Source organism: Mesoplodon bidens, assembly GCF_964165515.1.
Source record: "Mesoplodon bidens genome assembly, chromosome: 19".
Classification (NCBI taxonomy): Eukaryota; Metazoa; Chordata; class Mammalia; order Artiodactyla; family Ziphiidae; genus Mesoplodon; species Mesoplodon bidens.
In genome coordinates, this window is record NC_138179.1 from 17,196,262 (window position 1) to 17,220,323 (window position 24,062).

At 59.3% G+C, this 24,062-nt stretch overlaps 1 protein-coding gene across 4 annotated transcripts; it reads right to left on the minus strand.

Moving 5' to 3' along the window:
* Positions 1 to 23,892, minus strand: MYO1C (myosin IC). Of its 4 annotated transcripts, none has more exons than XM_081218480.1 (32): positions 23,648 to 23,892; positions 16,341 to 16,496; positions 16,110 to 16,225; positions 15,367 to 15,565; positions 15,205 to 15,285; positions 13,764 to 13,943; positions 13,585 to 13,683; positions 12,769 to 12,882; positions 12,612 to 12,683; positions 12,070 to 12,189; positions 11,875 to 11,957; positions 11,550 to 11,655; positions 11,357 to 11,437; positions 10,986 to 11,077; positions 9,197 to 9,291; positions 9,070 to 9,116; positions 8,875 to 8,955; positions 6,188 to 6,293; positions 5,965 to 6,082; positions 5,243 to 5,356; positions 5,091 to 5,167; positions 4,674 to 4,742; positions 4,502 to 4,586; positions 4,259 to 4,418; positions 3,523 to 3,606; positions 2,581 to 2,674; positions 2,431 to 2,486; positions 2,175 to 2,310; positions 2,022 to 2,092; positions 1,836 to 1,933; positions 1,658 to 1,757; positions 1 to 1,255 (listed from the first exon to the last, which is right to left on the minus strand). In XM_081218480.1, exons 1-32 carry the CDS (start codon positions 23,720 to 23,722, stop codon positions 1,229 to 1,231), a joined length of 3,192 nt encoding a protein of 1,063 aa, XP_081074606.1. In that variant the 5' UTR covers positions 23,723 to 23,892; the 3' UTR covers positions 1 to 1,228. The 4 variants fall into 4 exon arrangements, with proteins under 4 accessions (XP_081074606.1, XP_081074609.1, XP_081074608.1 ...); XM_081218483.1 differs by lacking the exon at positions 23,648 to 23,892 and adding an exon at positions 23,035 to 23,122; XM_081218482.1 differs by lacking the exon at positions 23,648 to 23,892 and adding an exon at positions 22,720 to 22,844.
* Between the last annotated feature and the right edge of the window lie 170 nt (positions 23,893 to 24,062).

Consider the following 24,062-nt stretch of genomic DNA (forward strand, 5'->3'; position numbering starts at 1 on the left):
TTGGCAAACACGTATTGCTTTATTTAGTGTTTCTCTGGATTGCAGAAGTGTCAGCAGTGGGCTGAGACCCCCCCAGGAGGGCAGAGGCAGCTGGGCAGTCCCCCAGACCCTCTGGGGAGGTGGGGGGGGGAGAAGCAGCAGAAAGAGGTGATGCCCCTGCAGCTCCTCCCAAGGCTGGCCCCTTCCCCAGGCTCCCAGGATAGGGAGGGGGGTCAGGGGCCAGTAAAGGCCCTATGTCCTTGAATTGGGGCCAAAGTATATGGGCAGGGTGTTTGTTATCCTAAGGCATGGACTCAGGCAGGAGTGCTCCTCCCACCTGGTGGCCCCCAAAGGTGGTTGCTGGTCAGGAAGCCACAGGCACCCTTAAGGCATGAGCCTGTTTCACGGGGCCCCCGTCCCTGGGAGAGGCAGTGAGGTGTGCTGAGGACAGGGCTGCAGTCTGGTTTTGCCCCAACCTGCTGGATGACCTTGGGCAAGTCCCTTCCCCTCTCTGGGCCTCTGTCTCTTGCTCGTCACACCAGGAGACTAGACTAGGTGATCTCTCAGAGTCGTCCAAACTCTATGCCCTAGAGTCCTCCAAATTCTATGCCCTAGGGGTCCTGTCCCTACTCCAGGATGCCCTCAGGCTGGGATGATATTAGAAGGGCAGTTTTAAGGCAGGAAGGAGGGGGCAGGCAAGGGTGGTCTCAGCCCCCAGGGGGATGTTGGAGTGGGCTACAGGTGGGCAGGCAGACAGACGAGGTGCCAAGGAAATGAGGAGGAGAGGGTGGCCTGGGCAGGGAAGAGGGCACCAAGGCCCAGACCGCCCACCCTCTCAGCTCCATTCCCTGCCCTGCTGGAGTCAGGGAAAACACATCCAGTGTGTCCTGGGGATGGGAAGATGGCTTTTTTAAAAAATAGTTTCCTATAAAGCATCAAAAAATCTCAGAGAAAACCTCAGCAAAAGTTCCCTTCTCTCAAATATTTGGCATCGGCAGTGGGGCTGGCGTGGCTGCCTCTGGCCCCGGCTTTCCTATTGCTGTGGCCCGGCCTGGCCCACTCCTGGGGCAGCTCCCTGGTCCCTGCTGCTCCCTCAAGAGAGGGGCGAGCGGCAGGCAGGAGTTTGTTGGTGGGCTTCAAGGTGTCCCTGGGTCCCTGTCTGGAAGCTCGAGTCTTTGGTAACTGGGAAGGGGAGAAGGGGATGAGCAAAGCACTGGGAGGCGGGAGGGGGGTCCAGTGGGCGCCTTCATCACCGAGAGTTCAGCCGTGGGGCCACCTGTGGGACGGGGGAGAAGCCCAGGTGGTGAGCAGGAAGCAGAGGTGCTTCGAGCACTTGTCTTCATGGCTTAGATACGTCACAGCGCACCGGGGCAAGCTGCGGGAGTGGTCTAGAGGCCTTGGCACTGGAGACGCCAACCCTATTCCCACGGGAGCCACTGCCCTGGCCAGAGCGGGCCTCCCCTCCCCCTCAGCACACCCTCACCCCCTTGATCACCACTCCCCCTGCCGTGCTGCCATCTTTATGACCCTCTGCACTGTGGGAGCTTAAAGGACCCACGGCGAGGTGCCCAGGCTCTGCCCAGCACTGCTGAGGTTGGAAGGCTTGGCCACCAGAGGCTCTGCCCTGGCCCCAGGGCCCTCAGCGGGAGGCAGGGTGTTGCTGCCAGGCCCCACTCACCACAGCCAGGTGCCCATTCTTGGCCTTGGTGATGAGTAGCTCCGAGCCGGTCGTGAAGTCGATGATGCCATCCCTGCCGGGACCCCCTGCGAACGTGATGCTGGAGGGAAGGTGGTGCGTGAGGCCTGCCCCCCCGCCCATGCACGCACAGCCCCCTCCCCGCCCCTCCCCGCCTCACCTGCCCTGGTTGATGTTGATGTTGTTCACACGGTCGGCACTGAGGGCCGTCTTGGTCAGTGTCTCAATCACATGGTCACTCTGCAGCACCACGTCCCCCTGGGGGCCCAGATGGGGTCAGGGGTCAGGCCCTGCCCAGAGCTAGAGAAGCCACCCCCTCCCTGCCTCCCAGTCCCCCAAGGGGCACCTTCTGCTTATTGTCCTCACGCTGCACGTGGAGCACAAAGAGGCTGTCGCTCAGGCTGCTGACGGAGATTCCTGAGGGGGAAGGGCAGAGATCAGGGATCAAGGGTCAGAGCAGGGCCCCCCCGCCCCCACCCAGCCCTGGACTCTGGCTCACCGGTCAGGTTGGCGTACTCGATCCTCTGCTTGACTTTGGCATCCTCCACGATGACCACGGCGTTGGGCGTCAGCAGCAGCTGCCGGGAGCGGGGCTTGTAGCCCTTGCGGTCATATTTCACGACGGGCACTGCGTACTGGGGACAGAGGGTGGCTGAGGGGCCTCCTCACCCTCTGCCCAGTCCCTGACTCCCCCACCCAGTCCTTGGGCAGCAGAACTATTTGGGATTGAGGGTGGCCGGCAGGCAGGGTCTCACCTGGATGGGCTCAGAGCCCAGGGCCTGCAGCACTTTGGGGCTGATCTCATCTGCACCTGCAACCCAGATGGGGGAGGGGGAGGTGAGAGGAGAAGAGAGGGGACTAGGATGGTGATGGAGGGCTTACGCACTGCAAAGTCAGGGGCTCACCAAGCCGTGTGCTGATGAAGAGCCTGGGGACACTCTGGGGGTAATTGTCCTTCTTGCCCTTGAAGATCTCACTAGCCACGGCTTTCTGCTGCAGCTGAGGAGACAAGGGCAGGGAGGGGGGCTGTCAGAGGGATGGCGACCATCACAGCAGGGACAGGCCCAGCCTCAGGAACTGAGACAGTCTCCCTCACCCTCTCTCTGGCCCCAGCACCAGAGGCTAAGCCCTGCCACCAACACTCCCCTTTAGCCCCTTCTCTCCCTTACCCCCATCCCCACTGACCAAGGCACAGGGCTCCTCAGAAGGGTCATGACAGACAGTACTGTCAGGGTTTAGGCCCCACTCTGGGGATAATTCCCCATCATAGCAGGCCTTGGAGCCCCTGAGATAAAGCTCTGGCCTGGGATCTGGCTGGTTGCTAATACTCAAAAAACTACTACAGGTTGGGATTTCCCTGGCAGTGCAGTGGTTAAGACTCTGTGCTTCCACTGCAGGGGGCACAGGTTCGATCCTTGGTTGGGGAACTAAGATCCTGCGTGCCACATGGTGCGGCCAAAAAAATAAAAAAATAAATTTTTTTTTTTTTAAAACCACTACTGCAGGTTAACTCTGCTGCGTGGGTCCTTTAGCATCATCCTATACTGAGTTGGCAAATACAGGCACGTCAGCCACCAATGTCTCTCTGGAACTATTCTATCAGACTCAAGTTGCAGCCTTTTCAACACTGGGCTCTGGGCAGCCTCTACCAGGCCAGTGGAGCTGGTCTAGAAGATAAACCCTATTTGCAGTGCAAAATCAACTCCAGCCTCGGCTTCATACATGAGGCCAAACGGGCTGGGATCCATTTGAGGGCACGTGGTAAATTGGGGTGAAGGTCCTCCAGGCCAGCACTCTTCTAGTGGCCCCCTGGCTAGTCCCCCAGTGTCTGCCTCCCAGCCCCATACCTGCTGCTTCCACTCAGGGCTGATGCTCCGGCAGTACTTCCACACCATGTTCTTCCGGCACAGCTCCCGCAGCAGTTCTGAGGCCTGTGGGCGCAAGCGAGGTCAGGGCACCCAGGCAGCCTGGCTCCCTTCCCTCTGAAGACAACAGGCATGTGCCTACCATCAGGCCTTGGCCTAAGTGACACCACCTCAACCTGGGCCACTCTTCCATTCCTGAGTTGTTTCTTTGCAAAGAACTCATTCTTGGGACTTCCCAGGTGGCGCAGAGGTTAAGAATACGCCTGCCAATGCAGGGGACGCAGGTTCGAGCCCTGGTCCGGGAAGATCCCACACGCCGTGAAGCAACTAAGCCCGTGCGCCACAACTACTGAGCCTGCGCTCTAGAGCCCGTGAGCCACAACTACTGAGCCCGCATACCACAACTACTGAAGCCCGCGCGGCTAGAGCCCATGGTCTGCAGCAAGAGAAGCCACCACAATGAGAAGCCCATGCACCGCAACGAAGAATAACCCCCACTCGCTGCAACTAGAGAAAGCCCACGCACAGCAACGAGGACCCAACGCAGCCAAAAATAAATAAATAAAATGAATAAATTTATAAAAAAAAAAGAACTAATTCTCTGCAGCCCAGCTCCCGTTCCCTTCCCTTCCCTGATGGCTTCTCTGGTCACACAGTTATTAGGTCTCTCTGCTGAGCGTGCTGGTGGTTCCCAAGTCAGCAGGGAGGGTCCACAGACCTCACGCAGGGCAGGCGGCGGCGTGGGCCAGGAAGTGTCCAGGATATTCCGGGGCAGCTGCCGCCGCAGGTTGAGCAAAAAAGAGGTGCGCACATGATCCAGGAAGAAGGCATTCTCGGGGCAACGGGGTGCGTGGCGCAGAATGAAGCCGCGGATGAGCCTGTGGGTGGGGGTGAGAAGCCTGGTAACGGACCCCCGCACACACACACTCCGCACCCCGCCCCCATGGTGTCCAGTGCTCACCGCCGGATGGTCTGTGCTGCCCACTTCCTCTTGGCTGCCTTCCTCCGGCCCAGGGTCCCTCGCCACCACGACTGGATGCAGATGGCTGCGGAGAACACAGACGGCTGACCTCTATCTCCTCCCCGCCCTTACCCTAGCCCCTGCCCTCCTGAAGACCCCTGGGCCCCCAAACCTGATCGCTTCACCCGGAGGAATTTCTGCCGCCAGTGAAAGCCCCTCCAGGTGGCCTGGATCTTCGTGGCTGTAGTTGGGAAAGAAAGTCACTTGGCCAGAGCGCAAGGGACGCGGCTGGGGGCCGGGCACTGTCAGAGCTCACTGAGTGGCATGAGTGAGGGGAGTGGCTGAATGAGCATTAAGTGAAGGGAGAGTAAATCAAAGAGCAAGGGAGCGAGCAAAGCAACGTGAGAAGTGAGAACGTGCTGAGTGTGTAGCCAAGGGCAGGAGGGGGGGTGCTGGGGCTGGTGACGAGGAGGGCAGCTGAATGTGGGCGTGGCGGACTTCCTGGAGAAGGAGCCCAAATGCAGTGATTTCTTTCCTGCTCCCCAGAATGGACTCCACTGGGATAGGAAGGGTGGGGTCCCTCTCTCACCCAGGCTCTGCCGCCGGACCTCCAAGGCATCCTCTGTGGCAAACAGGGTCTTGGGGAAGCGGATGAAGATCTTGGTCCTGTAAAGGCAGCACTGATCAGCCCCTGGTTGCCACCCCCATGCCCCCCAAACACCAGGCGTGGGAGCCACTCACCTGCCCATCTTGTACTCTTCCGGCTTGTAGCCGAGGTGTCTGACCAACACAGCCACCCCATCCTGGGGCCGTCCTGCCCATATGGGCCATGTCTCTGGGCACAGTGACTTGTACCTGGGGACAGGAGGGGCAGAAATGCACTCAGCCCCCACCCCTGCCAGCATCCTTCTCTGGGGGCCCAAACCAGCTTTCCCAGGCATCTGCTGGGTGCTCCCACTGACTCACAGCTCACAGAAAGCCTGAGAGGTCGCTCTGTTACTATCCCCACTTTAAAGATGAGGAAACTGATGTTTCTCATCTGCTGAAAGGCATGGGGCTAGAAAGTGGTAGAGACAGAATTCACACCTGATTGACTCCCCAGGTCCCTAACTCAGGGTAACCCCAAAGCTGCTCTATCCTTTCTGATTGGAAACTCTGTCCTTTTCACAGGCTTTTACTATCTCCGCTGGTGATAGATAGGCATGTGGATGCACGCTTCATGGACCGCTAAGCAGCTGCTCTGTGAGGGCAAGGCCTGGGGGGGTGGGGAGGGCTGATCTTTGCCCTACCAAGCTTCACATTAGGCCTGCAGCATGGAGGGGCCCCTGGTGTGGATCCCACAGCAGCTCAGAGCCCCGTCCCTGAGCTGAGAATCGCTCAGCTGTCCTCCCTCCCGGGATCTAGGAGGCGCCGACAACCCTCCCACCCTTTTCCCCTGGCGCTGAGCCAGGCCCCGCCCCCACCTCTGCAGGAAAGCCTCATATTTGCGGCGATAGGCAAAGCCGGCTCTGCGCACGCGCAGGTTCTCCATCAGCCCCAGGTACTTCACCTGGTGCCGGATCAGCACCTCGTCAAAGCGGCCTGGGGGAGGGATAACCGGGTGGTCAGAGGGCTTTTGCCGCCAGATGGCCGTTGCCTCTGCGGGGGAGGCACAGCCTGCACTGGTCCAGGGGGCAGAGGGCTTACCGGGCTGCTTGGCGTCATTGGGCTTGATGCAGCGGACGTAGGCAGGCTCCTTAGACTTCAGGATCTCCACCAGCTGCAGGAGGCTCATCTTGAACTGGGTGGCCACCTGGTCAGCCAAGATGAACGGAAGGTTGGTTGGAGCTGGGCTGAGGCCGCTAACCCCTGCAGATGATGCCGCCCCCTGTGGCAGAGCCCTGAACACCCCCAGAGACCCCTCCCTGGGGCAAAACAGAACCAGTTCCCACAACTACCCCTGCCCTGCGTGGGCCCTTACTTTTTTTTTTTTTTTTTTTTTTTTTTTAATTACAACACTTTATTCCAGCATCGGCAAAGGTCAGAATTCTGAAGCTCGTGAAGACTGGGCAGCATTTCCATGTGAAATGTTACAACTTTACAAGTTTTGTTTCTTATTTAATTCTACATGCAGGAACTGAAACTTGGTAAAAGAAAAAATGCAAAAAAGCCAGAAAAAAAGATGTAATCAAGTTGTAGCATATAGATGTGCTCTTCAACTAAATTTACTGTGCCTATTGGAAAGCAAATGAAAGACAACTATCCTAATAAATTAACAGATTGCCAGAAACAGGCTAAGAACCCTCATTTCTATTTAGTGGGGAGAAAACAAAACAAAAACGAAAGCAAAATGAAAGCTCTACTATTTCCATACTTTGTTTAGAGACAGAGACTATAAACCCATGAAGGTCAACAAAATCTCCAGATCCCCTTCTCCCATCACCCCTCCCTCACAACAGAGGAAGGGGCCAGACTACATCACCTGCATCGCTCTGGCCAAGCTAAAGACCTCAGTTGAAGAACCTCATTCCCGTCTTAAAAATCCTGTTCAGGTCTCCTGGCAACCTCAATCCTATGCCTTCCTTTGGCAGCCACTCTTTCTCTTTTTAGAATTTCAGGGCCGCATTCCTAAACGATGTGTCCTACTCCTATGCGTTCAACCCTTATCCCTGTACACTGCACTGCAGGACCTTCAAGGACTTCAGGCCTGTGGGAGAAGCGGATGCCTCAGCAAAGATTTGCTATCCATTGCGGTCCCATTAATGCCAGGGGCGTATGCCTGGGGGTTCTGGAAGCATCAAGAAGGGGCAACTATTTCAGTCTGTGGGGTAGGGGGCATCAGGAAGGGTCCTCTGAAAATAACCCTTCAGCTGAGAATTAAAGGAGAAGTAGGAGACAGCCAGAAGGCAGGCAGGAGGGGACGGCATTCAGGCAGAGCAACCGAGTGAGCAAAGGCTTGGTGTGCACAGGGAACTACAAGCAGTGCAAGGATCCAGAGAGGGAGTAAAAAGATAGTGTTAGAGAGGCAGTATCACAGTAGGACTCGAGAGCCACATTAGGGAGATTAAATTCTATCCTGAGGGAAATAGGGAGCCAAAGAGGAATTTGGAGGGAGGGAGTGACAGGAAAAGATCTGCCTTTTGGAATAGCTCTACAGCAGACAAGTGGAGGATGGTTGGTAAGGACGATGGGAAGCCAGGAGACCACAGAGGAGGCTGTGGCTGGCTCAGAGGACCAAACTGGAGTAAGGGTTACAGAGAGGCCGAGAGGCAAGGGTATTCAGGCAGCAGAAACGGGCAAGATCCAACGGTTGTTAGGATGAGGGCAATGGTGGAGAGTGAAGAATCAGGGATGATGCCCAGGTTTCTGTCCTTCAGGACTGGGTGGAGGGTGGTCCCTGCCCTGAGTTAGGGAAACAGAAGGAGCAGGCCTGGGACACTGGATAGTCAAGGGCCATTTATAGACTACTGGGGTCTGGAGTGCCTGCAGGCCACTTGGAGATCAATGGAATCTATGGCTTGCTGGAGAGGCCTGGACGGAGTGGGTGTGTTCTCACGAGGGTCAAGGAGGGGGATATGAGGCCATGGAGGAGAATGCTCAGGGAAGGGGCGGGGGTGGGGAGCAGAGGGCAGGGTCCCAGAGAGTCAGACTCTGGACAACATGCTGCCTCCATGGCCTCCCTGCCTGCATGTCTTGGCCTGCAGCACTGTGGCTTCTACCTCTCCATGACCTTGCTCTTCTTGGGACCGCCCTGGCACTCCTTCTGCCAAGCCCAGCAGCCACGCCTCTGACCACAGCTCACTGGAGCTCTCCCTGTATCTGGCACCACTGGCCATATCTGCCTTTCCCCGTCTCTCTCCTCGAAATGTCACTTTCCTGTCCACCTCCTGGTTTTTTTTTGGACTGTATACCTGTGTGGGGCCCTCTGTCTATCTGATAAGCACCTACTCATTCCCAAGTTATCACAGATGCTTCCTCCTCCAGGAAGCCCTCCCTGACCACCTCCCCTCTTCAACTCCCTCAGGCAATTTGCTGCTCCCTAAGTTTCCATAGCACCCTGTGCACATTTCTAGGAAAGCACCTATTCATTTTTGTATCCAAAGTGCCCAGCAATGTCCACTACAAATGTCTGCTGTGGGGGTGATTGCACGCAAGCACCCACACAGACACAGGTGTACACATACGCGTCCACACTTAGAGACAGTGCACACACAGGTACACATGGAAGTAAGCACAGATGCACCCACGGGCAGCCTCCCAGACACACACCGACGCACAGCCAGGCACCAGTGAACACACGAACTCACACACCCACTGCTAACTCGCAGCTCATGCAGGCACTGGTCCCGCTCCCGTGCACACACACACCCCCTCGGGTCCCACCGCCTTCACACCGTCTCTGGCCGCTTCTTGTCACTGAGCTCGCTCCGGTCGAAGCACTGGCTCATGATGGGATTTTCCGAGCTGCACATGGTCTATGAGGGCAGAGCAGGGCGTCATGGCGGGAGCACAGGGTAAGGCCTATCAGATTCCTGGGGCAGAGGTCGTACAGGGCCCAGACCACGACCCCTCCCCCCGGTCCTCCTCACCTCCTTCAGGTTCCGGAAAAGAAGGTCATTGTTTTTATCCAGAAACCCTGGAAGGAGAGAGCAGAGGTGAGGGGAGGGAGAGCCCCTCTCCCCACCCACTGTGGGGACCCAGCCCCAGGGTCCTCACCGGTCACGTTGTAGGTCACCTCCCCAGCATAGTGCAGCAGGCGGAACTCCCCGCGGCCCAGAGATTTCCTGGTCCGCTGGTCAGCCAGCTTGTGCCTGGGGGTGACAGGGAGAGGAAGCTGCAGACTGCTGGCCTGAGCCATCACCCTGCCTGCTGAAGAGACTTCAAGAGAGGAACCAGGCATCCAGCAAAAAGCTGGCAGGGTGGGGCCACCTCCCTGAACAGAGGCTGCCACAGAGGCTCAGAGAGGTAGATGGCTTTGTCCTGGGTCACACAGCACCAGGACGGGGACCTTGGCCTCTGCACTGCCAGGGCATGCTGGGTGGAGGGTTACTTGGCGTTGCTTTTGGCTGTTACGTGGCTCTGCTCAGAGGGCTGAGTGCTGCCCACTACATTTTAAGACTGGAATCTGCCCCAAGAGACTACTTATGTCTTAAGCATGTTTATACCCTTTAGCCCGTTTTCTACTTTTAAGAACAATTCCAAGCAACTAACCAGAGAGACCAGGCAGAGATTTAAGGCACAGAGATAGATATTCGTGGCAGCCCTGTTTTCCCAGCAGAAACCTGGAGGCTGGACGGGGCCCCCAGAGGCTGGGTGAGAGCAGTGGAGTATCTGCTTTAGAGCCACTGGAGGAATTGTTTTGAGGAAATTTTTCTGTTTGATGATACAGGAAGATACTCAGGATATAACATCATCCTGAGCCTTACACACAATAAGTTCTCAACTATGAAAAAAAAATGTATAGAAAAAGGCAGGAAGAAAATGTCTCGAATTATTAACAGTGGTGACCTCTAGGTGACAGGATTACAAGTGGCTTTTGCACACATTCCAACTTTTCTCTGATGAGGGACATTATTTTTACAGCCAGAAAAAGTTTTTCTTTTTCTTTTTTTTTTTCTTCAGGCAAGGCTTTATTGGGGCCCCTGCTACAGCAGGTGCGGGGAGTGAGAACAAACAACAGGTTCCTTTGCTTGCTCGCTCCAGAGAAAGGTTTTTAAACATTCTCTTAAGCAAAAATTGCTCAGGACTTCCCTGGCGGTCCAGTGGTTAGGACTTGGCACTTTCACTGCTGGGGCCCGGCTTTGATTCCTAGTCGGGGAACTAATCTGCAGCCCTGGGGCTGAGTCTCAGCTCTGGGCTTAACTAGATGTGAGCTAACCTCGGGCAAACGGCTTCAACTTTTTTGTTTGTTTGTTTGTTTGTTTTGTGGTACGCGGGCCTCTCACTATTGTGGCCTCTCCCGCTGCGGAGCACAGGCTCTGGACGCGCAGGCTCAGCGGCCATGGCTCACGGGCCCAGCCGCTCCGCGGCATGTGGGATCCTCCCGGACCGGGGCACGAACCCGTGTCCCCTGCATCGGCAGGCGGACTCTCAACCACTGTGCCACCAGGGACGGCTTCACCTCTCTGAGCCTCAGTAAAACCTCCTCTAGGGGTTGCTTCAGATTAGAGGAGGTGATGTACTCAAAATACACAGGGCAGAGCTGGAACAGAGAGGCGTGTTTCTTTTCTCCCCTCACCCCGCTTTAGGGGATTCCTTAAATATAAAGGAATTTCCAAATAAGGAAGCTAGGAACATCTTAGGAAGTTTCATTCTCAAAAGGATAAGGAGGAAGCTGTGCTCCTTGCCTGTGACTCTGTGGACGCAGTACGAGCCGCGGCTCTGTGTGCCTGTCCTTCACTTAGTGCCTCCTCTGGTCACCCCCTTGTGACTGGTGTTCAGTGATTAGGGGGGACTGCAGGCTTCCACAGGCTCTGCCCCAGGGGAGCCCCACAAGCCCACTCACGTCAGGAAGTGTGGATGGTGCTTGATGGTGTCCTCCAGCTTCTCCAGGAAGGTCAGGTCTGTGGCCTCCCCGGGGCGCAGACACTCCTCATCCTGGGGGGTGTGGCAGAGGGCAAAGGACGTGTGGGGGAGGGACTGGAGAGCACAGGGACTCAGGGGTCCCCATGGGAGGCGCAGACACAGAGGAAAGGGGCACATCACAGGGAGCCTCCCAGACCTGGCCAGCACCTCACCTCACCCTCCACAGACAGCCCTGTCCTGTCCCTGCTCCAATTCTGGCTCTCTGCGGACAGGCCCGGAGAACAAGGGGAAAGGGGTGATGTCATCCCACCCAGCCCCCAACACGGGGCCTTGGAGGAGCAGACGGCTCACCAAAATGGAGATGATGCCCTTGAACTTCTCCTCCACCAGGTCACAGATGATCTTGTTGTTGAAATACTGGACAGGCTCCCACTGAGAGGCAAGAGGGGAGGAAGGCATCATCATGGGGTCCTGGCACCTCTCCTGGGGAGACCAGTGCCCGGGCTTCCAGGGCATGTGGGGATGCCCGCAGGCTTGCACTCACCGCGATGCCCTCTGCCTCATACTCCTCCTGCTCCGACTTGAGGGTGAGCTCAATGAAGAGCTGCTGCAGCTTCTCATTGCAGTAATTGATGCAGAACTGCTCAAAGCTATGAGGGAAACAGGAGCCCTCAGTAATTCCAGGGGACACGCGACCAGGAGCGGGGGAGGGGTGGGAGGAGGCCCCACAGCTCTAAGGGAAGAAACACAGAGCAGGACCCAGGTGGCTGGGAAGACACTGGCAGGAATGTGAGAGGCCGGGGAAGAGGAGAGGCACCAGGACAGGGGAGACGGGAGGAGAGACAGGAAGGGGACAGTGGGGCGCTGACCTGTTGTTCTGAAACACTTCGAAGCCATAAATGTCCAGGAGCCCGAGGACCGTGGTGCTCCGCCAGCTGGGGCTCTCAGCATCCTAGGGCCAGTGGACCGAGAGCGTGGGTCCCAACGTTCGCCAGCGCCCAGCCCCGGACCCCCCTGGTCTGCCCTCCCTGCCACCTTGGGAGCAGCAGGGGCCAAGCCCTCACCTTGGAGGCCAGCGACCTGTTGATCTTCGCGACCAGCCAGGTAAAGGTGCGACTGTACACGGCCTTGGCGAGGGCGTCTCGCGCGTATGCAGCCTGCTCTAGGTTTAGCGGGCTCAGGAGCTGGGGGTGGAGAGTGAGATGGGGAAATGAATGCAGCCCCTTCCCACCCCGGGCCCCTTCGCACTCAGGAAACTGACCACTCTGCCCTCCCCGCCCCCAATGAGTCTGGGGTTGGGGGGCACCAGGGGAGGATACAGTGGCCCCACCAGAGGGAAGGTGGTATAAGACAAGAGACCTCATTCCTGGAAGAAAAAAAAAAGAGGCCTCATTCCTGGAGGTGAGCCTTCCTTCCAGCCTCACCCTCTTGCTGTGTGACCTTGGCCAGCTCCCTGAGCCTCCCTGAGCCACCCGCCTTATGTCTTTCCAGCATTGCTAAGAAGACCAGCTGAGCAGATCAGAGGAAGGGGGATGATGGGAGGAGGGCTGCTGTGCAATACCTGCTCCTGCCCCCACTAGCTCCTGAAGCAAAGGCTGGGCCTCACCTCTTCGCCCTTGGCGATGATCTTCCTGTGCGTCAGGGCTTCCCGCAATGTTGAGCCTTCCACACCAAGGAGCTGCCAAGGGAAGGGGTGGGCCTGGTGAGGGTGCACTCCCCCCGCCCCAGCTGCCCTGCCCTCGCCCTCTGCTTGCCCCACTCACCCGGGTCAGATACTTGAGCTGGTTCTCGGTTGTGACCTGGGCGTTGCTCTCTTCGTCGGCAGCAAAGTGGATGTTGCCCAGATGCAGGACACTGGCCACGATGCTCAGCAGGTCCTGGGGGGGACAGGGAGGGGTAGGTGGGGGTCACAGGAGGGGCTGAGAGCCCCACAGGGGCACACAGTGGATGGTCAGAAGGAGCCGGGAGAGGGGCTTCCCTGGTGGCGCAGTGGTTAAGAATCCGCCTGCCAATGCAGGGGACACGGGTTCAGGAAGATCCCACATGCCGCGGAGCAACTGAGCCCGTGCAGCACAACTACTGAGCCTGCACTCTAGAGCCGCGAGCCACAACTACTGAGCCCATGTGCCACAACTACTGAAGCCTGCGCGCCTAGAGCCCGTGCTCCACAACAAGAGAAGCCACTGAAATGAGAAGCCCGCACACCGCAACGAAGAGCGGCCCCCGCTCACCGCAACTAGAGAAAGCCTGTGGGCAGCAACAAAGACCCAATGCAGCCAAAAATTTTTAAAAAAGAACCCATTGCTTTCAAAAAATTAGCAAAAGACAGACTGTCTCTGGCAGAAATGGAACTGCTTCTGCCTCCTCTTATTTTCATATAAACAGAGACTATGGTACCTGCATGCAGCAATGAAGACCCAACGCAGCCAAAGATAAAATAAATTTTAAAAAGGAGGCAGGAGAAGTGGTAAAGGAAATTTGAGAGGAAAAGGCGGCTAGAGTAGAAACAGGGTGTAAAGGTAGACAGAGATTTTCAGGGTATGACAGGAGAAAAGGGAGGGTCCCAGCAGAGGCCTCACCTCCACCTCATCCTCGGTGAAGTCGATGACCGTCAGAGCCTTCCTGACGACCTTCCAATCATTCTTGTCGTTGATGGAGGAGACTTTGGCGCACTGGCCCTGGAGGATGGGCAGAGCTGGATTCTAGCCGTGGCACTGGGCTCCCTGGGTGGCACCCGCCCTGCCTGGCCCCTACTCACCTTCACCAGGTACAGGTAGCTCTGGGGGTTCCGTTCCAGGCCCAGCCTGCGCAGTGTCTCCTCCTCGCCCCCCTCCAGCAGCTGGTAGAAGATGTGGAAGTTCCTCTCCCCATGATTCTGGTGCACCACCCGGGACTTCTCCAGGAGGTAACTGAGGATGTGGCCACCCACAGGGGCGCCCTGTGGGCAGGGCAGGATGTAGCGACTGCTCAGGGGGACTGGAGACAGAGCCCACCTTCCCCTTCCTCCCCTGCCCTCCGAATTCCAGCTCTGACAATGGCTCAGGCAAGTCGCCCCCTCTGGCCTGTTTCCTCCTCTGAGAAATGAGGACGCTCAGCCCTATCTACCTGGCGGCTCCACTTGGATGTCTGACAGGCTTCTCAGTCTCATCAGGCCTGAAACTGAACTCCTCATCTCCCCTCCTCAAACTAGCTCCCTCTTCCCATCTTGGTCAACTTTCTAGGTGCTCAGGCCAAGCAGTCTGCAGTCCTGGAAGCCTCTTTGTCTCCCACACCTCACGTCCAATTGGACAGCCAATCCTGCTGCCTTAACCTTCAGAACCTCCAGAATCCAACCACTGCCACCACACTGGGCCCAGCCACCATCATCTGTCATCTAGACTTAATAATCATCAGCTTCCTAACCGGTTTCCTTGCTCGGCCTGACTCTCTACCATCTATTCTCAACAAAGCAGCCAGAGTGATCATTTTAAGAGGAAAGTGAGGTCATAACACACTTCTGTTTCAAACTTTCGGGACCTCCCTGATGGTCCAGTGGTTAGGACTCTGTGCTTCCACTGCAGGGGACACAGGTTCGATCCCTGGTCAGGGAACTAAGATCCCACAAGCCACATGGGCATAGCCAAAAAAAACAAAAACAAAACAAAAACAAAAACCCCAACTCTCTAGCCTCCCTTCCACTCAGAGCTTTAAGAAAAGTTCTTACAAAGACCCAAAAGGACCCACAGCATCTAGCCTCCTCTTCTATTCCTTGGCCCCTTGCTCTCTTCTCCAGCCACTTTGGCCTCCTTGCTGTTCATGAACACATCAAGCACTTTCCCCATCACAGCCTCTGCAGTGGTGGTGCCCTCTGCCCGGACTCTCCTATCTGCACAGCTCATTCCTCTGTCTCCATCAGCTTTTACTAAATGCCACCTTCTCAGTGCCTACTATATCTGCCTCATTTAAAACAGCAACTGCTCCCGCCCCTTGCCTCATTTTATTTTTTGCTGTGACACTTGTCAGCTAAATTACATTTTTCTGTTTACTGTCTGTCTCCCTGGAGGCAGGATTTCTGTTTCACTGAGGTACCACCAGCACCTGGAACAGCGCCTGGCACACAGTAGGTGCTCGATAAATATCTGCTGGTGCCAAAGACCTGGCCAGTGGGCGCCTGCTGAATGGGAAACCCACTCCCCCTGCCCTGTCCCACCCACAGGTACCTTGAAGTCAAACTGCACGTCCATGTACTTCCCGAACCTGCTGGAGTTATCGTTCCGGAGGGTCTTGGCATTTCCGAAGGCCTAGGAGAGAACAGGGGTGTGAGGCGTGCCTGGCACTCTCTCTCTGCCCCTCCCGCCCCCCAGATGCTGCTGCCCCCTCACCTCCAGCACGGGGTTGCTCTGCAGCAGCCGGTCTCGCACGGCACCGCCCCGCTCGGGGGCTGGGCAGGTCTCAGCATAGAACTGCAGCAGCCGCTTGGTAGCCTCTGTCTTGCCTGCCCCGCTTTCCCCAGAGATCATCACTGCCTGGTCCCGGCGCTCCGTGCGCAGTGCCCGGTATGCAGTGTCGGCCACCGCGAACCTAGGGCAGAGGCCCGTCAGGAGCTTAGGGGGCCAGGGGTCAAGTGGCTGCAGGGGGTGGGAGTCCCACAGGTAGGACTGCGGGTGGGCGCTCCCATGTCTGGTGGGGTTCACAAGGGGGTGTACCCTTGAGGATGGGGGAACTCTCCAAGGTGTGGGTCAAGGGAGATCCTTCCCAGCTGAGGATGGGAGTCATATTCAGACGGAGGATTGAGGGGATCACTCATGGGTGGGGGGATGGGAGGTCATTCAGGTGAAGGCTGAGGTCACTCATAGGTAGGGCTGGGAGGTCCCTCAGAGGTGGGGGTCAGAGGGTCACTGAGGTTGGAGGGCTATGTTCAGGTAGAGCTGGGGGAATAAGTCATGGGTGTGAGTTGGGGTGGAGGCTGGCGGGGTCCTGCCCAGATGGAGTAGAGAGATTCACCTTGGGTGGGCACTGGGCATTCCTCACAGATGTGAATTGTGATTCATTCCAAGTGGGAGGTCGGGTGGAGTCATCTCAGGTGGAGATGAGGGGGTCACTCATAGGAGGGGGGGTCACTCACAGGTGGGGTGGCACCTCATAGAAGCTGACGCCCCGGTAACGCTCCATGTGCTGCCGGCTGTAGATCTGTAGGTCCCGGTAGGGGTTGACAGAGACCAGCACTGGGCCAATGTAGGTCTGGGGGTCAGGGGAGGAGGGTCAGAAGTTTCTCCCAGAGGCCCCTGAGCCTCTTTCCCTCACAGCCCGCATCTGTGCCCCCAGCACCCCCTGCATCTTCCCACTCGGGCCTCACGTAGATGAGGTTCTCCCGGAAGCGTCGCCGCAGGTTCTCGATGAAAGCTGCCTCGCTGGTGAAGTTCTCCAGCAGCACGAAATCCTGTACCCCGACCCGGTCACGGGCGGTCAGTGCACTCTCCATGGTCACCCGCACCCCGTCACTGCCCAGGGCCTGCAAGGAGGGGCCGTGGGAGAGGGCCAGTGGCAGCAGGGTAAGGGAAGGCCACTTCTCCCCTCCAGCACAGCCTGCGGGACTGAAAGGACAACCAGGGGCACGTGGACACGGGGGGCCTGGACACACGACACAGGGAACACCCAGGAGACGGGTGTACCAGGCTGGGTACAGTGGGCTTGGATGGCAGGAAGCTGGCGCATGGAACACTGAGGACGCGGGTCCCAGAACAAAGACCACATGGGACCTGAACACAGGACACTGGAGCACAGAGCACCCAGAGGACACGGGGGCAAGGCCACTGAGTCCAGGGAGACGCTGGTTTTGCGCAGAGGAAGGGGGGGTCATGAGAATAAGAGAAAGAATGCTCTGTTGACCTTGGACAAAACCCCTCCTCTCTCTGGGCTGTGTCCTTCTCAAGAAGGAGGAGTTGAGATAGACCAGGTGACCTCAAGTCCCTTAGCTCTGGGCCATGTGTGACAGGTGCTTTGTAGGACAAATAGCTCAAAGTGAGCTCTACAGGCAGGGTGGGGCCATCTCTCCCACGCCCACTCCCAAAGTCGCCAGGGGGAGAGTGTCTAGGGACCTAGCAAGAGGCCACCCCAGGCCACAGGAGAGGGATTCCCCCAGGGGACCTCCCATCCCAGCTGGGCTCAACACCCACCCCAGAAGGGGGGCCCTCCCTCCCACAGCTGAACCACGCCCTCCCCTCCAGCTGCCAGGTTCCCAGACACCCTCCTCCCCTGAGAGCCCCGAGAAGCCTCAAGGGAGTGGGGATTTTACCGCGGAAAACCCAGCTCCCTCCGGACCCCATCAGAGGGTGGAGAGAAGTACAGGTTCAACAAGGCCCCCACCCCAGAGCACACTCTTCAAAAGGGTCTGCGGGCTCTAGGAAATTGACACCAAGAGTGTCAAGGGTCAGAGAAGAGCAAGGTGGCCGCCGTGGTGGGAGGGGGTGTAGATCCCCAAGAGGCCACTAGGCCTCCTCCAACCGCAGACCACCCAGATCTCTGGCCCAGGAACCCCTCAGGGTCTGGCCAGGGGCCTGCCTCTCCTAGGCCTGTCCCTCACTGCCCCCTCCCCCTTCCAATACTGCCCCGAAGCTGCTGCCAAATCTGGCCCGAGCTCCAGCCCCCTTGCCCTCTGGGTGACGGGTCTCGGCGCTCTCAGTCCTCCCCGGGAGCTATTCGCCCGGCCCGGGTCCGAGAGCCTCACGGCCCTCCCTGCCTCGGCCTCCTCCCCCTGCAACTTTCCGGGACGTTTTTCCACCCGAAATTCCTGGGCCGCGCCCGCTTCCTGGCGGGGCCGAGGCGGCGCCGCGAGGCCGGGAGGGACGCCCGGGACCCCCGCCCTGCTCGCCAGCCCCGCTCACCGACGCTCGGTAGCGCATCCTGCCCGGTCGGCCTGGCGCCCCGCTCCGCTGCCCGTGCTCTCGCCTCGGGGCTCGGCGGCGGCGGCGGCGTCACGAGGGAGGGGCCGACCCGCCCCCCGTTCCGCCCCCTCCGTGAGCCTCGGAGGCGTGGGACTCCCCGGGAGCCCCCGCCTCCTTCGGTGCTTGGACTCGGGGGTCCCTCCCCAGCTGGTAGGGGTGGGGCAGGAACTAAGGGGGATCTCGCGGCGTGGGTGGGTACAAGGGTGGGGGCGGGGCCGGGGCGGGGCTCCCCACCGGGCAGGGGCTCCGCCTGAGTCAGGTTTTCCAGGAGGGACTTCGTTGGTTCCAGGGTGGGGCCCGGAACCCGCGCGGCCGCCGCGTCTACACTGACCCGGAACTCACTTCCGGGCTTGTGTCTACACTACGCACTAGGCCAGGCGCGGGGCTCACTAGGCAGAGGCCCGTGGGTCCCGGAGGAAGCAGGATTTCCCTCCCCTCCCCACTCCAACCTCGAGTCCCGGGAAAGTTAAAAATAGAACGAAATGTCCAAATACGGCCGGCGCGCCCAGGCGGGCGGAGCCTCCGTGCGGGACACTGTCCGCCCCCGTACACTCTCTGGAGGGTGGATCCCGTGTCTTTAAGTCTCTAGAAAATCTCTTTAGTTTCCCGCGTCAGCACAGAGCGCGTACCCCAGGGACGAAGACAGCCAGAGCACCTTTGCCGAGCGCGGTGCGTGCCCGGCCTCCATGGAGGGCTCAGCTTTCCATCTGGGGAATCCATGTCCGACTTCCAGCATTTGGGGAAATACCTTTCTCCCCTATCGAGGACATCCCGACTAGGGCCCCCGTGCCCAGGGGCTCTTCACCTCTCTCCTTCCTCTGGAGAGAGTCTCCCTCTCTTGTCCCTCTGGATCCCTCCATACTTTCTGCCCAAGACATCCTCCCTCTACCCAAACCAGCCCCCAGCAGCCCCGCCCTCGCTGGGCTCTCGGTGGGCAGCAGCCTGGGGGGCAAACTCTAGCTCAGGTCCCAGCGCTGGTGAGGGTGTGATGGCTAGTGCTTCTTCCAAAACGCTGGGCTGCTTCTCACAAGCTGTATGACTGCCAGCAGGTCAGTTAATTTCTGGGAGCCTCTCTTTCAGCCTTAAAATGAGGCTAATACCTGTCTCAAAGGGCTGTTGAGAAGGCTAAGATAAGCCGCCAAGGCACCTCCCAGGCCTTCAGTAAACACCACTTCCCTCTCTCGGCCAGACACACTTTGCACACACGCTTCGAGCAGACTTACTAAGAACCAGGTCCTGGGCCAGACAGGTCACACTTCTTATATAGCGGGGAAAGCCCCTCAGGCGTGTCTGCCTGCCAGTTAACAAAGAGCTCTCCAACTTTACCTGTGCCCCACCTGACAGATAAGGAACCCGAGGTGCAATCGCCGGATGCTGACTTGACCTAGGGGGCAAAAGGGCAGGGCTGGGACCCAAAGCCTCAGCATGCCCCTCTCTCGGACCTGGGCTCCCCGGGGAGGGACTGAGGTTGCGGCAGGTGCGGGCTATAGCCTCGTGGGGAAGGCTCATTACCTCGAGAACAACAGCCCGGCCGGAGCCGCGGCCCTGGAGGGAGCGAGGGGACTGGGTGCCACCGCGCGCAGCTGGGAGATGGGTGGGAACGGAGGGGGTGGGGGTCTTAAATACCACCAGCTTCGGGCTGAGGGCGGGAGGAGGCCCCCTCCGCGAGGGGACTCAGCGTCCCGCTCACCCGGCGTGGGGAGGGCCTTGGAAGACTGGAGGAAGGGGGTCCAGCCGGTCCCCACCAGGAGCACGGCTCAGGGGCGGTACAAGGACTAGGCTGGCTCGGCTGGCGGCCGCCCGCGGGCCCGAGGCGAGGAGCTGGCAGAGGGGTGGGGCCTCGCGGCCGCAGTGCCCGCTCCGGCCGCCGCCGCGTCAAGCGGCAGGAATGAGGGGAATCCGCATGCGGAGGGGTCCGGCCGGCCACCCCCGCCCGCGCCCCGCCGCCGCATTCCCCGGATGCCCGCTGACTCCCTTACAGCCGCCGCCCGGCGGCGGAAGGAGGGGGTGTCTCCGCTGCCAGGCGGGCCAGAGGGCCTGCTCCCCGACCACAGTCCCTGGCCACCGCCACTGGCCGCCTCGCCTCACTGGACGGAAGCGCCTGCCCGGGAGAGGGGGTAGGGAGGCGGGGGACAGAGCGTGCGAGAGACACCGCGGCCAAGGCTGCAGCGCCGGGCGCTTCCTGCGTTCGGAGCGCTGTCTTCTGGTACTGTACTCCTTTCAATGCCCTCAGCCGAGCCATGAGGTCTGTATTATTACCCCCATTCTACAGACGGGGAAACTGAGTCTGGGCAGGCGAATGATGTGTTCAAGATCCCAGGACTAGTAAAAGGAGGGGTAGGATTGGAACCGGGAAGTCTACCACTGTCTACTCCTGCAGGGCTGCCCTGAGGGAAAGACGCCTGCCTAGTGGCTGGAGGATTTCCCAGCTTCTCTGTCAGGGTTAACATGCTACCTGCCAGGCCGTGACCTTCCTTGGCGAACCCGTGACCGCAGTGCCCAGTACCCACCCTTGGCGGTGTTGTGTGACTATTGACATGTAGGCCTTAGGAATAGCAGCTAGGGAGTGGGGCCATGACCTGTGCCCCCAGCATGGCCCTGGACCTAAGGGCTGGCTGCAGGCTGGGGTGCAGCTGTGACCCCTGAGTGACCCAGGACTTATTTCCCAAGGATGCCTCTGAGTCTCCTCCCACCTGGGGAGGTGTTTCCCATAAAGGTGGCACAGGCCCAGCAGACCTGGGTCATCCAGTTACCTAGTATGGGCCAGGTGCCCCCAAGCCCGCCCTCTGGAGGAGTGGGGAGGGCAGTGGGCAGCCTCAGGTGTTCCCCCAGCTCGGGGCGATGCGAGTCTGGAGAGGGTGTTCTGAGGACCCCCAGATTGCTGCTAGAAACTGATTTCCACTGAGGCAGCCTCATGGCCTGTTGGGGCAGTGGAAAGAACCATAGCCTATCTCACCCACAGCGCATGCTGGGCACAGAACAGGTCTTCAGCTTTTTTATTATCAAACATATCTTAGGTCTGGGCCCAGGCTGCCCCACCAAGGACTGTTCCAGACTGAAGGGAACTGTTGTGAGGGGGAATGGAAAGAAAAGGTGGGGACTTAGGGGTTCTACCTGATATCTCACTGGGCCCCAGTCAAGGGCTGTATACTCTGGCTCCAGAACCATGGGCCTTTTGCCTGCCAGACACCTCTGCCTGGGGGTCCAGCAGAAGTAAACAAAGTGCCTTGCCCACTAACCTATCCTCCTTGTTCAGTATCCTGTAAGATGAGAGGAGGCAGGCACCTCCAGCTAGTCATCACCGCCTGGCATCAAAAGGCCCGCCCGGGCTTCCCTGGTGACACAGTGGTTGAGAGTCCGCCTGCCGATGCAGGGGACATGGGTTCGTGCCCCGGTCCGGGAAGATCCCACATGCTGCAGAGCGGCTGGGCCCGTGAGCCATGGCCGCTGAGCCTGCGCGTCTGGAGCCTGTGCTCCGCAACGGGAGAGGCCACAATAGTGAGAGGCCCACGTACCGCGCAAAAAAAAAAAAAAAAAAAAAGCCCGCCCTCCTCGCTCCACTCCTCACACCAAGGAGTCACTACCTGCTAAAACCTCCCCTTGGCTCCTGCATCACTGCTCTGATCCTGGACCAAGCAAGCAGCCTCCAAACTGGCCTCCCTGCCTTCCTCCCTCCAATCCATTTTCCCACGGCCACCTGTGGTATTTACAAATGCAAATCCGATCAATTAACATCTCATGTTAATAGAGTGAAGGTTTATAGGGCACCTGTCCATATGCCAAGCACACTCACTGCTTCTTGCCAGGCCTCTGTATGTGGACTCCAGAAGCCCCCTGTATCGTCAGTTTACCCCACTGCTCCTGAGCTCCTGTGTGGCTACAGGGGCAGCCGTCTCCAGTTCCTTCTCTCCCCATGTCTCCCTCACCACCACACACAGCCAGGAGGAGCTGCTTCCGCCTTTGCCCCCAGCCGCGTGGCTCTAAGCTTCAAGCCTTTGCACCTGCAGCTTCCTTGGCCCTCGCACCCAAACCCCTCCCCACCTGACTGACTCTTAGTCATCCTTGAAGATTCGGCTCAGGTATCACTTCCTCCAGAACCCCTTCCTGACGCCCCGCAACACACAGCCCCCTCCTTATCGCATTCCGCTCTGATCGAAGGTTTCCTTATCAGTCTCTCCCAGGAGACTGCTCCCGCTCCAGGCCGGCACACAGTGGGAGCTCAATAACCCCTCGTGGACGCCTGTGTGAATGAATGAATCACAGAGCCCGGGAGTGTGAGTAGAAGGCCGAAGCGTGCCGGGCGTTGAATAGGCCGTGGGCCAGCCATTCATTCTCTCATTCATCTCGGAGCCCCCCAGCCGCCGCACTCACACGCAGGGGCCACTGGCGCGGCTGGGCCGGGGGGCGGGGAACGGGAAGGGGCGGGGCCCGGACGGCTTCTCCGGAATCCGGAGGCAGAGCCGGCAGCCGGAGGGCCCCAGAGGGCGCGCAGGGCGCCTGGGTCACGCGACCCCAGTCGCTCCTTGCCGCCCTCACGTTACCCGCAAGAAATCTAAATCTCCAACAGGCCGAGTCCCGGGGCCACCGGGTCCTGGGACCCCGCACGGGCCGGGCCGAGCCCACCCTCGGCCCCAGCGATCCCTGGGCCGGCGACCCCCGCCTCCCCAACCGTAGCTCCGGGCCTGGCTCGCCGCCCGGCCGCTTACCCTCTCCTCCATCCCGCCCGCCAGCGGAGCCCCCCCAACCCCGGGGCCACGCAGCTGCGGCCCTCCCGGAGTTCCGCGTACCCACCGGCTTGGCTTCTCGGGTGCGCGGGCGGGGGCCAGGCTAGTCGGCGTGGCCGGCTCCGGAGTCGGCGGCCCAGGCACGCTCTCCCCGCCCAGGGCCCGCCCGGGGCCGGGCCGCTCCCTGTCGTCATCCCGGGCAGGGCCCAAGCCCCGGCGCGCGCGCGCACCCTCCGGCCCCGCCCCGGCCTCCCCGGTGCCGGCCCCGGCCCCGGCCCGCGTCCGTGTCCGCGGGGGCTTGGTGCAGCACACTCCGCAGCCAGCTCCCGGGGACGAGGCGCGTCACAGTCATTCACACACACGCACACACGCACACACGCACCCTCCTCCGGCTGACGACCGGGCCCACTCGCTGTAGTGCTGGGCGGCGTGTGTCTTATGGGGTTCTCCCTTCTCATCCTAGGGCGCCTTTGCATCACCAGAGCAAACCCGACCCTGCCCTGCGTGCCAGACCAAGTCAGTTCTTCCCCTTTTCTGACTGCCTCGCTCCATTCACCCTCCTTCTCCACCCACGCTACTGCTCTGAGCCGGCCAGTGTCTGTTCTTCAGGCCAGACGGGAAAGCAGCGGCATTAACTGAGCCTGTACTATATGCACCTGGAGCTTTGCATGCGCTGGTCCTTAGATCTCAGAGCGGCCCTGTCACCTCGGTGTTGTTAGCCCAGTTCATAGGCCAGCCCACTGAGGATCAGGGAGCTGGAGGAGAAGGGATTCAAACCCAGATCCCCGCTTGGAAACACTCTGCTCCTGGTGGGCTTAAACCCTACCCTGTTCCTTCCATTTACCCCTTCTTGTCCAGTCTGTTCCTGTCCCACCAAGGATCAGAATGCTTCCCCACTGCTCACCTCTTTCCCAAGGGGTTTGCCTGAGAGGAAGCTGCTGGGCCCTGGCGAGACACTGCCACCCTTCCTCCCAGCCCAGAGCATCCCAGCTTACAAGCTTGCAGGGCCTGTGGGGATGAACCACACGGATGATCTCCCCGGTGGGTATCAGCTCCACTTGCAGGGCCATTCCGTCTGTGGATAGCCAGCGTGCTGAGCACTGGGGCCTCTGAGCAAAAGCCCGTCTGCCTGCCCGCCCGCTGGTTCTGGCTGCTCCCGGAACCAGGAATCTAGTCTCACGCTGGGATGGCCGCTTGGTTCGGCTTCAACTCCAGCCCCGGGGGATGTGTCTGGTCCAGTGCCTCAGGACACAGCTGGAACAGCCCAGGTCTGATTGGGAGGCCTCTTGGCCCAGCAGGGTTGGGGCAGGAAGAGGAGGGGCTGAGGGACGGAGGAAATGCTTGTTGTCCCAGGTAACCAGAGGAGCTGATGCAGCCACCCATGGGGGACCCTGGGCTCCAGGTCAAAGG